The sequence below is a fragment of the Danaus plexippus genome, chromosome 4 (assembly GCF_018135715.1).
Source record: "Danaus plexippus chromosome 4, MEX_DaPlex, whole genome shotgun sequence".
NCBI classification, from domain to species: domain Eukaryota; kingdom Metazoa; phylum Arthropoda; class Insecta; order Lepidoptera; family Nymphalidae; genus Danaus; species Danaus plexippus.
In genome coordinates this window covers 7,797,313-7,809,592 of record NC_083538.1, presented here as the reverse complement: position 1 = coordinate 7,809,592, position 12,280 = coordinate 7,797,313, and the positions used below count along the sequence as shown (strand labels likewise).

General features: G+C 33.7%; 3 protein-coding genes across 3 annotated transcripts; 2 read left to right on the top strand and 1 right to left on the bottom strand.

The window, feature by feature from the left end:
- The first annotated feature begins 193 nt into the window (after positions 1–193).
- LOC116768443 (engulfment and cell motility protein 1) lies at positions 194–2,787 on the top strand. Its single transcript, XM_032659171.2, has one exon. The coding sequence runs from the start codon at positions 330–332 to the stop codon at positions 2,526–2,528; it is 2,199 nt and encodes a 732-aa protein (XP_032515062.1). The 5' UTR covers positions 194–329; the 3' UTR covers positions 2,529–2,787.
- Positions 2,788–3,522: 735 nt separating this feature from the next.
- Positions 3,523–9,141, bottom strand: LOC116768459 (transmembrane protein 87A). Its single transcript, XM_061526201.1, has 11 exons — positions 8,897–9,141; positions 8,647–8,707; positions 8,376–8,470; positions 7,489–7,662; positions 7,048–7,194; positions 6,504–6,679; positions 5,267–5,374; positions 4,771–4,989; positions 4,421–4,541; positions 4,041–4,188; positions 3,523–3,793 (listed from the first exon to the last, which is right to left on the bottom strand). Exons 1-11 carry the CDS (start codon positions 8,987–8,989, stop codon positions 3,576–3,578), a joined length of 1,560 nt encoding a protein of 519 aa, XP_061382185.1. The 5' UTR covers positions 8,990–9,141; the 3' UTR covers positions 3,523–3,575.
- Positions 9,142–9,512: 371 nt separating this feature from the next.
- On the top strand, positions 9,513–12,195 carry LOC116768646 (mesoderm induction early response protein 1). Its single transcript, XM_032659419.2, has one exon. The coding sequence runs from the start codon at positions 9,710–9,712 to the stop codon at positions 10,898–10,900; it is 1,191 nt and encodes a 396-aa protein (XP_032515310.1). The 5' UTR covers positions 9,513–9,709; the 3' UTR covers positions 10,901–12,195.
- Positions 12,196–12,280: the final 85 nt, after the last annotated feature.

Below are 12,280 nucleotides of genomic sequence, written 5' to 3'. Positions count from 1 at the left end.
AACAAAATGATTGCAAGAAAATAAGGCACTTGTAATGAAAGCGACAATACAGATATGTTTTGGAATGTATCTCCGATATGTATTGAATTTATTCGGCTAAACCTTAAGTAAATTTATTTCTTTATAGTCTGCAAAAATCTGTCATTGAGATTTGAGGCTATAATCTGTACTTATATGTTTATGTACTGTCAAGTGTCAGGACTCAAAATTATGTTCACTGTTGTTCTTGGATGCTAATAAGTTTTCCGGCTTTGTGGCCAAAATAAGTATTCTGTGGGCGCGTTCGTGTCAAGGAAGTTAGTGTCAAATGGTCTGTTGATAGTTAATAAATGTCTGTAAAGCCAATAAAAATGCCAGCGGTGACGAAAGATTCAACTATTTTGAAAATTGCTGTGGAGATGCTAAATGCACCAGACAAGGTCCCACAACTCATAGAATTCAATCAGAGTCACCCATTGTCCGGAATTATCCAATTATTGTGCAAGGCTTGGGGTCTTCCTGATCATACAAACTACGCCCTACAGTTTTCCGAGAGTAATAACCAAAATTATATTACAGAGAAAAATCGTAACGAAATTAAAAATGGTTCTGTTTTGCGACTCGAGCAATCTCCAGCGAAGACAGTTCAAGATATTTTGGCTAAGATCAATACAGGGACGGAATCAGACCAAATTACTGCCCTCACAAAATTATCAACTGTTAGTAGTGATCTTACGTTTGCACTAGAGTTTATCAACAAGAATGGTTTAACGCTTATCGTAAATCACATTGAAACGGGTAAATTTAAGGGCAACTGTTTGAAATATGCACTAGTTACATTTGTGGAATTGATGGACCATGGTATAATATCCTGGGATATACTGGAGAATCAGTTTATTAATAAAGTTGTCAGTTTCGTGAGCAACCAATCCACTACACAGGACCCAAAAATAATTCAGTCATGTTTGTCAATACTCGAAAATATTGTCCTTAATAGCTCAGGGAAGAATTCGCATGTTGAAAAAGAAATAACAATACCTAGTTTGATATCACATTTGGAAAATCAGGACAGGATAATACAGCAAAATGCAATTGCTTTGATTAACGCAATTTTCTCAAAGGCAGATTTGACTAAAAGGAAGACGATAGCTGCTACCCTAAGTTCTAAACAAGTCAGGAATAAGATTTATGAGAATCTGATTACCAAAAATGTTTCCAAAGAAGCTCTCGGCACTGAACTTGCTCATCAACTGTATGTGTTGCAAACACTGATGCTGGGACTACTTGAACCTAAAATGCAAACAAGAGCAGACTCCCAAGAACAAGAATCACAGGAAAAGATAAAGGAACTCAGAAAATATGCCTTCGATAATGAAAACAACATCAGTGCTGAAGTAACAACTAGACGGCAAACAGGAAGCTTATCTAAAGATTTTAAGAAACTTGGGTTCAAATGTGAAATAGATCCAATAAAAGATTTTAATGAGACCCCACCCGGAATATTAGCATTGGACTGTATGCTGTACTTTGCTCGGAATTACAGAGAGGATTATACCAAAATAGTTCTGCGAAATAGTTGCAGGGCTGATGAACAGGAATGTCCCTTTGGTAAGACTAGTGTTGAACTTGTGAAGCTTCTCTGTGACATTTTGCAAATTGGTGAGCCGCCAAGTGAACAAGGACAGACATATCATTCCCTCTTTTTCACCCATGATCATCCATTCGAAGAACTCTTCTGTATTTGCATTGTACTGCTAAATAAAACATGGAAGGAAATGAGAGCTACGACAGAGGATTTTGTTAAAGTTTTAAGTGTAGTAAGAGAGCAGATAAGCAGAGCATTAACGGCGTCTCCGAAGGGTTTTGATAAATTTCGTCAAAAAATTAAAGAATTGACATACAGTGAGATAACTCACTTGTGGCAACAGGAACGCACAAACAGAGAAGTATGGGAGTCACACGCTAGGCCGATCGTTGAATTAAAAGAAAAAATCACCCCCGAAATTATAGATCTCATTCAACAGCAGAGATTAGGAGTTCTGGTTGGTGGAACGAGATTTAAGAAGTACATGAAGATAAATAGGAAGGACAAGTTTTGGTTCGTCCGTTTATCGCCTAATCATAAAATATTACATTACGGCGAGTGTGACGAGAAAAGCACACCGAGTTTAGAGGAACTTGGCACGAAGTTAGCCGTGGCTGATATAAAATGTGTGGTTGTCGGCAAAGAATGTCCTCATATGAAAGATTTAAAAGGTAAGATAAGCAGTCCAAATTTGGCTTTCTCGTTAATACTGAAAGCTGCGGAAGTACCATCTCTAGATTTCGTCGCACCGGATGAGCAGATATTTGATTACTGGACGGATGGTATCAATGCTTTACTCAAAGAGAAAATGACTAGCAAATCCTTTGAAAATGATTTGGAGACGCTTCTCTCTATGGACATCAAGGTCAGATTGTTGGATGCAGAGGGTATAGACATACCCCAGGATCCACCTCAAATACCCCCAGAGCCAGAAGACTATGATTTTTATTATGAAAACAATTAACTTAGTTATATATAAGTGTATAAATATATTTTTCAATTAGTGGTAATATGTATATCTTTACTAATACTTCCACTGCTTTATTATCTTTTTATATTGCATAGAATATCACATACATTGAATATTTTTAAATTATGATAACATACATTTATAACCGAGCAATTTCTTAATGAAATCGTATTATTTTTAGTAATTAATCTAGCGTTAAAAACCAAAGATTCTTTATTATTAAAGCTTGCAATAAAAAAAAAATGGAATAAAATTGCGTTTTATTATCTGTAATTGACAGTAACTTTGTGTTGCATCTGTACCTACAGATGATATACAAAATATTGAAACGCTATAAATTTTGTGGTTTGGATTGTTAAAGAAGTTATAATATCTATTTATCTTTTTTAATTATTATATTAATTATAGTTAATACTTTTAGTAGTAAATTAATAAGTGAATGTAAACCATGACATTCAAATCTAACCAAAATATATCTAAAAGGAAGAAATACAGACTTAAATATACGAATAGTACAATCAGATGCTAGGAATAATATCCAGGCCATTGATATAGGTTTTCGATAAAAAAAATTTAATCAATATTCATAGACGTAAAACTTCCGAATATAGCAGCAGAAATAAAATGTCAATTAAAATTTCTTATTAGTTTTTCTTGTATACAAATCTTCAATATTTTCTTAATTAAGAATTAGCTTAGAAATGGAGTTGTAATTCGCACTAAGTTGTTTTGTTACACCAATTTTTCGTAACGAATTCCGTAAAACTGATGATAATTACATCGATTAATGTGTAGTATAATGTGACATATAATAAATGTCAGTTTATATCGACATTTAGACTTCAAAGCAACACGATACCTTTGGCTACGAAATAATGTAACGACCTAGTTCAAATCCCTCTACATAATATTGACACACGACAATAGCGACATCTATTAGGAAACGCCACTAACTAAAAGAGAGAGAGAGAATAATAATACAAATAAATCCAAATAAGCGTACCAAATATTTATTAAATAAAACGATATTCAAGGTAACATTTATTGCATCTTAGACACTTCGAACTTAGTGTTTATGATCTCTTCATCGGAATCCAACAAGGGGAGGGAGCTGGTGGGAATGTTTTCTTCCACCCACTTGAGGTCTGAATCTAAGGAGGTCGTCTTCGGTTCTGGTTCCCTTTGAGAGTCACTCTCGCTTATGTTCGTCGAGCGCATCTTGACCCCATACGCGTCATTCACGAACTGCTCTTCCTCATCTGAAATAATATTTTCTTGTTACACAGTTTCCTTCAAAAGTTATTATCATTGAATAAAAAGTTGTTTAGAGTATTGTTATATATTTAGCTAGCTTCATAGCAATTGATACAAATCTTTACTCTTATAAATATGTAGTTTTATAGATATTATGATAAAAACCTCTTTTAAGGCGAGGCGGTCAATAAAGACACTGGCCATAAAAAAAAAATTACAAGGCGAGGGTACACCAACATTCAGTCACAATACCTTCATCATCATCAGCGTTGTCCAGCAGAGGCGTGAAGGCGTACCGCTGGTTATTGTTTGTCGGTCGCCACAACACCATGATCACCAACAAAACGCCAGCAAACAACATGTGCCAGTACGCATCATCCATCCACACTTCCTTCCACTCCTGTATCATGAAATATCGACAGCATTAATACAATTCCTTTGTAATAGTGATAACATCATTGTAAACTTTCAGATAGCTTCATATATTTTTTTTTGTATCAAATAAAGTACCCAGTTTTTAATTAATGTTTATAATTCTATCCTTTATGAACTAAGTATTTCTTATATTTTACGACACTTTAAAAAAAAATATTATTCTGCTAACTTCTAGAATCTAGATGAAGTTCTCATACCTCAATACAAAGCATGATCCTGTAGGACTTCAACGAGTACAACATGAATATAACCGAGGCTATGACGGCAAATATCAATGTGTTGGTGAAGTGACGGTATAGGGTCAACTTTATGGCATTTCTGAAACAAAACAATTTTTATATAAACGTATGGTAATGCTTATATGTTTCATACATGTGTATTATGTATACAAAAAAATTGTAGCAACTAATATATATTTATTTATATATATAATTTATGTAAACTTAAAAATCTATCATAGAAACAGAATATGAATGTACCGGAGACGTTTAACAGACAAATAATGAAATAATAATATATTTTAGATTAAGAATTATATATAACATACCGTCTCAATTGTAATGTCCTCATAGTGTGAGCTAGTGACACGAACACCCACCAGCAGATGGCGCTGTCCATGAGAGACAACGGCGCCTCGGACAACAACAGATCCCGATTTGAATCCTCGGCCTTGTGGTGGAGACGAAGCCACGACTCCACCGCCGCCAGCACGAACCACACTAGACCCGTTCCCAGCACGCGCTGCAACGCTGGCCCTAGGCGAGGCCTGTGTGCACACAGCTTTATGTACATATATCTACCTTTATTGACTTAGTTCAGATTCTACAATAGTTTAAGATACAGTATACACTTTATATATAATATACTGCCTTATAACACTCGTCCATTATATAGCTATAAGGCTAAGCTATAGGTGAAATAATCCTATCAAATATTTTCAGCAAAATTTCCAAATTTTGTTACATTATACAAAACTTCATTCAATAAACGATTGTATGTCAATTTATTTAATACCTTCCATCACATATTATTTGAGAACGTACTTAACGATACCAAATCCGAGTGACACGATAATAACAAGCATCCGCGCGAGCGCCCGCTTGGCCACTGACATCCACTCAGCAAACATGAACGCCTCCGCATTGAACAATCTGATGGAAGAGAAACTATTAATGCTTTTGTGACGGCGTGCCGTGTGTTGCTCTAGCTCGCAGAAACTGCTGGACGGATCTTTGATAATCTTTACAGTATTGTAGGCAGGACATCAGAATATGACATAGGCCGTAATTTATCCCGACAATCCGTACATATCCGCAGGATTAGGGCAAAACAGTTGTAATTATCATGAACTAACGTTGTACTGATCTCTTGTTTTACTTTATATATTTAAGTCTGAGCTCCATTGTCGACAAATCGTCACGGGCCGATGGAGTGGGGACCAAAACTATTTATTACGTATAAGGTGAAGACAGAGGTTAAGTTTAGTTATTTTCCTGTCTGATAAAAGGGTTACTTAAACAAATAATATGTCAACCAAAATTTACATTTCAAAAATAAAATTCAAATCCACGGAAAAGTGTTAAATTTAAAGTCAAAATTCACCAAAGAGTTATCCAAGTACAAGCTTACTAAAAGATCGTATCATCCAGCTAAATACAGACAGTTTACAGTTTTTCAAGCAAAAATCTCCGCATACGATATCAATGAAGGTATAAAAGAAAAAACTGGCAATTCTTAGTTTATGTAAGGGTAGTAGCACGTCAAACAATAAAACCAGTGTTATACAGATAGAGACGAAATTTCTTAGCACTCAAAAGATGCACTGTGCGGGTGCCGGGTCCATCGCGTTGCAGGGAGAGGAGCTTCAACAGTGCCTGGGACTTGCGACCCAGGTGTAGGTTAAGGCCCCCTATCTATCGCGCGTTAAACGCTCACCTCCATCGTCCAAGCTCATCTCTATACATAACCAAATTTGAAACAAGGCCTGATTGCGAAGTAGGTTCCAAGAATGAATTGATGTTAGTTCTGGACAGACCCAAGTCTTCTAGTAGGTTATAGAAAGGTTTAGCTGTTATACTTCTCTTTCCCTCTTCTACCGCCTACAAATTTACAACGAACCTATTCTTAGTGAGTTCGTTGGTGAGCTCGTAACACTTGTTGAAGACTGGCATGGTCTTTCGGGATGACAGTATCCCATGCATTACTGAACTCATTGCATGGATCATATATACGGCATTCTCGTCTTGTCTAAAATATATATACGTATATCAGTATACATACCCGGTCCTATTAATAGACGAATACACTCCATAGTAAGTAGAGCTCTCAATCATGCCAAGGAGTGCGACTCCACCTATCCAGTACTGAATCCTTAAAAGATCTCTCCATTGTAACGCGCAAACCAAAAGCCAACCAGCACACATGACAGTGTACACACCGCACATAGCACCAAAGAACTGAAAATTAACATACCCATACACCAGTCAAGTATTTCAAAGTTAGAACTATCAAACATGTTGGCAGATGACACTTACACAGATTGCATATACCTATTATAGCATAAATTATACATTATTCCTGTCTATTTATTTAATTTACATTAAACGTTGACGTCCACACTGGGCTAGGCCTGTATCGTGGACATCTTTTATTTGATATGAAATTTAAAACCATAGTGAACATAATCTGAATGATTTAAATAAGAAATAAGGTTTAAATGTTAGTAAGAGTGATAGAAAAAAATTTCAATAATTTAGATAAGTAAAATATATTTATAATTAATTTTCTTTTTTTTGAATGGTCCTGCATATTAACAAAATCTTACCGGTAATAAGGGCCATAAAGCTGCGGATATATAGCCGGACGGCGATAACATTTCTACATGTACAGAAGCTTGGAATTTGACATTACTACGCACTGACATCCACAGTGCGTATATGCCCTCCCTGTCAACCGTCAAAAGTGGGGCTCGCTGGAAGTGTGATAAAGCAATAAAATTACAAATAAATAAAAAACATTATACATGTATAATAAAATAAAATATTACAACCGTTTAAGTCAATGTTATTTTTTTGTTTTTAATATTTGTTTTCTATCAAACTACATATGAGGTTTCCAGTGTTTTTACTTATAAAATCATGATTATTATACTGGCAACACTACAATTTTTTTTTAAACAAACGTTGGATGTAGGTACCGCATTTCATTACTCTACATTCATGAATAAAAAGACGTAGCTATACAAAATCTCAGTTTGTTAACTCACTTGTTGTAAAATAGGTCCATCCTTCTTATCACCAACCATCGGTTTGTTGCTGTACATGTATATAACATTCTTGCCGTTGCAGAGGAATGTCTCGACAACATTTAATACTTGAGGTGTACTATAATTACTATCAATTAGTGGTTTGTCGACCACATTTGTGCATTCGACGATTCTCTGAAAGAATTTATTGCTATTTAATTTTCAACTACTGTTGTTGATATGCAGTAGAATCCCGATAACTCGGATGTCAAGAGGAATGCTAAAAATTTTGAGTTGAGGAGTTTTCGACTAAAATAGAATTTCAACATAAAAAGGCATGTTATCTGAGTGTATTTTTCGTAATGTAGAGTAAATCTTAAATCAAAAATAGATTTAAGTTATATGGTACACATACATTTTATTAAAACATAAAATATAGGTACATACAAGAACTTATTAATGTATGACTACTAATATAAAACGACGTACAAAGTTCTGAAATTCGAGTTATAGTGTAAATATGTACTATCAATACCTCACAGAGAAGTAGCATTTTATTTGACATACAAAGTTTTATTAATTCGATGTACCACATTTTTAGGGGTTCAGCAGAAGAAGTGTATTTTTTTGATAACGAGGTTATATTGTAATCCTCAGTTATCAGTCCTCATTTAGTTTGTACAGCAATTTACTCCTATATTCCTCAATTTAATGATATAAATTTTCTGAATATTGCTGTATTCAATGAATCGGAACTGTTATCAGTCAACGTATCAACTATTTAGAGTGATACTCCATTTAGATATCCTTGTTGGAACAGTTCAACTTAATCTAATCTATTCTAGTTATGTTGTAGATAGTTTAAACTAACAAAAGCCCTAGCTAGTGTTGCATGAATAACAACAGACCTTTTCAAAATAGTGGAAGTAGTCAGGTGAGCAGGGAGTTTGCCTCCATATGTATGAAACTGTGATGTTTGTCGGTACAGCGACATCACAGTGTACTGAAAAATGTTAGAGTAAATTTAAGACATATATATACATATACATATTTAAATGTAATGTTTTTATTAATAATAGAATTATACAGTGAATTGCTCTCATCATTGAGTATCAAATAAATAATATATTCATAACAATTTAGCATTACATTTCATGGACATGTATAATTATTACTCACATGCTATAATCAATTGAGAATCCTTAAATAGTGACTTAGCTAATGTGAAATTGCAACTTTCCTGAAATAAAATAATTTACATGATAATAAAACGCTATATTGTGAGTCACATGTTAGTACTAAATGGTAAAAGTATTAATTATCGGAAATAATAATTAATATGTAGCTACTAGCTATTAGCAAAATGGAATAATTTTGTATTTTAAATGTTCTATTATTTTGGATGACAAAAAAAAATATTCATACTTACCCCGTTCAAAGGCAAGTCCCATTTTCCTACATCGGAAAAACTAAAGGCTACTTTAACGATAGCTGCAAATACTAAAAATACAATCCGCAGCATTGTAGGTAAGCTACTAACACTTGAGTAGCTAAAGTTTATTTTGTAGTAAAACAGTTATTCCAAAACATTATTCTTATTTATTTATTATAAACTAAAACATTTTAAAGAATAAAAGAGGACATGCTTGACAATGACAGAACTTGTTAGTTTGTGATTTAAGATTTGTCGATATGATGTTATAGACTAACAATTTTAAGTTAAAATAATGATTTTGTTTTAACTTTATCTTCTATCCAGGTTAATCTCCTTAAAGAGTTAGCTTAACTTAAAATAAAAATTATATACGACAGAAATAAAAATTTTGTGGAGAAAATAAAACTATAGTAGGTAGGTAGGTAGTTAAAAACTATTTTTTTCTATGCCCTTCTGAATTATGAAACAAATTTTTTTAGATCATCAATTTCAATCCTCTTTTACAATCATTCTGGGGTAGCTTAATACATATTATGTTGATTATATAAACTACACAAAAACTTTGAAGTTTCATTACGCTTTGTTGACATGTGTCACTTGACCACAATTGGCAGTTGATGGTTCATGTACTATGGTGTCAAAATATTTTTGTTTTGTTTATCGTATTTTTCTTTTTTAAAAGTGAAATATGTGATAATTGTGGTATATTTTTAATGTTTATTTTATTAATTTTATTAGGTGAATGTATTAATTTCATTTTGTGGTCATGTCATATAAGCAGATTCTTCTCAAGTTGTTGTGATAGTCATGTCAGACTGTGCGCTGGTAACCAGTGTAAGCGAACACGATGCTAGTATGGATGTGGGAAACGACAAATCCCTCTTCGAGCCGACTATTGATATGATGGTAAATGATTTCGACGACGAGAGAACATTAGACGAAGAAGAAGCTTTGGCGGCAGGCGAGCAACAAGATCCGAAAGCGGAACTTAATAGCTTGCAACGTGAAGGTGATATGCCTTTAGAGGAATTACTTGCATTGTATGGTTATAACAGAGGTATGGATAAAGCAAGCCCTGAACAACCACCAGAGGTGGTACCGGAAGAAAATGAGAAAGCTGAGTCTGCTCTACAGCAGTTATACACTGAGACCACAAGCCCTGAAGCCACACGGTGTCTCCGCTCTGGCTCAAGGCCTCCTTCTGAAGAAGAAGATGATTATGACTATAGTCCCGATGAGGATGACTGGAAAAAAACTATCATGGTAGGTAGTGATTATCAAGCTGGTATACCAGAAGGTCTCTGCAGTTATGATGATGCTTTGCCATATGAGAATGAAGATAAATTGTTGTGGAACCCAAGTGTCCTTGATGAAAAGGTGATAGAAGATTATATGAGAAAAATATGTGCTATGAATTCCGGCACAGGTATTGATGCTGTGCCTAGAGGAAAGCAGCTGAGAGATGATGAAGAAGCATTGTTCCTATTGCAACAATGTGGTCATAATGTTGAGGAAGCTCTCAGGAGGAGAAGAATATCGGCACAAACCCCTGCCCACGCCAGTGTATGGTCCGAAGAGGAATGCAGAAACTTTGAAAATGGTATCAAAGTTCACGGCAAGGACTTTCACTTAATACGCCAACAGAAAGTCAGGACGAGATCTGTTGGGGAGCTAGTACAATTTTATTATATCTGGAAAAAAACCGAACGACATGATATATTTGCTAACAAGACGAGACTAGAAAAGAAAAAATACACACTACATCCTGGGCATACTGATTATATGGACAGATTTTTGGAGGAACAGGAAGCTACAGGGGCTGCTAATGTCGTCCGACCTGTCTCTCCGTCCCCTATGATGGTGTATGTACCTTCACCGGCCACCCAGCCGGATCCCTTGGCTTTGGGAGAGAAAGAGGTTTTCTCTCAATTAAATCCCCATACTACACCACCAAGAACCCTCTCCATCGAGGATCAAGAACCAGACGTTGTTTCCTAATATATACAAGGCTTTGCCATTCATATAGAATGAATTGTTATGACTAATATACAGGAACATGCTATTTCTTTACTCATTTAAATTTTAAACGGCATCATCTACAAATAAATATTACTTAAACATTATCAATACTTTGTAAATAAACATTTTTATTATTATTATTTTTTTAATATATGACTGAAGAAATAGCATCACTAAGATTTAATACATATTCGGCAAACTAATCGCATTAGTGTTTTAGAATTTTCAATTTTAATCCTAAGTTTGTCAGTGCCTATATCAATACAACACAGTATTTTTCATAAATATAGTTGATTTTTACTTTTTTATTCTGTGACCATAAGTAAGTTTTTTTTAAGTTATTTAATAATATTGCTTGCTAGATATAAGTTAATAAATTTGAAGATATTTAATTATGTTAAAAAAAAAATTTTTCTATTGATTACATAAATTGTTATTAAGCCCCGAATCGAAGAATTTCCACGCTAATGATTTTATAATTTGACCGTTTGACATATTTTTAAGTGTTTTAACATCGTTCATTACAAAATGTACATCTTGTCTATAGCTGTAAATATTGGTCCAATATTAGCTGTCCATATCGTTGAATAATAAAATATGTCAGTTTTTTTCTATATTAATTAATATACTAGTATTGGTATCAATATTTGTTTGTAAATTCATGGTGTATTTATAAAAACGGAGACATGCTGGTGTTAATGAATTATTAAAATTAAGATATCAGTTTTATAAATATGTAAATTTCTATGTACAATCATCTAGTAACAATTACCTTTCAAGCATAACATGGTGTTATACCATACTTGGAAATAAAAGTAATGGTTGCTGTTGATTGTACTTAAAGAAAAATTAATAAATAACTGAAATGTGTTGTAATAAATTATGGATAAGTATAAATTTAAAACGGGAAACTTGGATTGTTTCAGTTATAGATCGATATTTTTTTTCTTTAAGTTGTACGTTTTCGCCTTTTAACTTGTTTGTAGTAAAACATAAGTATAAAATGAGATTTTATATTGTTTTATGACAAAATAAATTAAAGGTTATGGGAGCATTGGGAGTTAATACAGCAACAATTGTAGATGTAAGTACTACGATTTTATAAATGTTTTAGTTTTATACATTTGCATTTCTTTAATGTGGAATGCGGTAAAATCATAAGTACAAACTAATGTTTGTTTATATTTGCACTTATTGAGAAACGTTTTATACGTCTTATTACGTAGATAATTATGGTGTAAAAATAGAGATTAAAGATAAACAGTGCAAATTAAGGTGTCGTTTCATTTGTTATCTACAAATATCCATTGTCCTTTGTATATTCAATTTTAATCACACATTCTCTGACTAATCCATAGC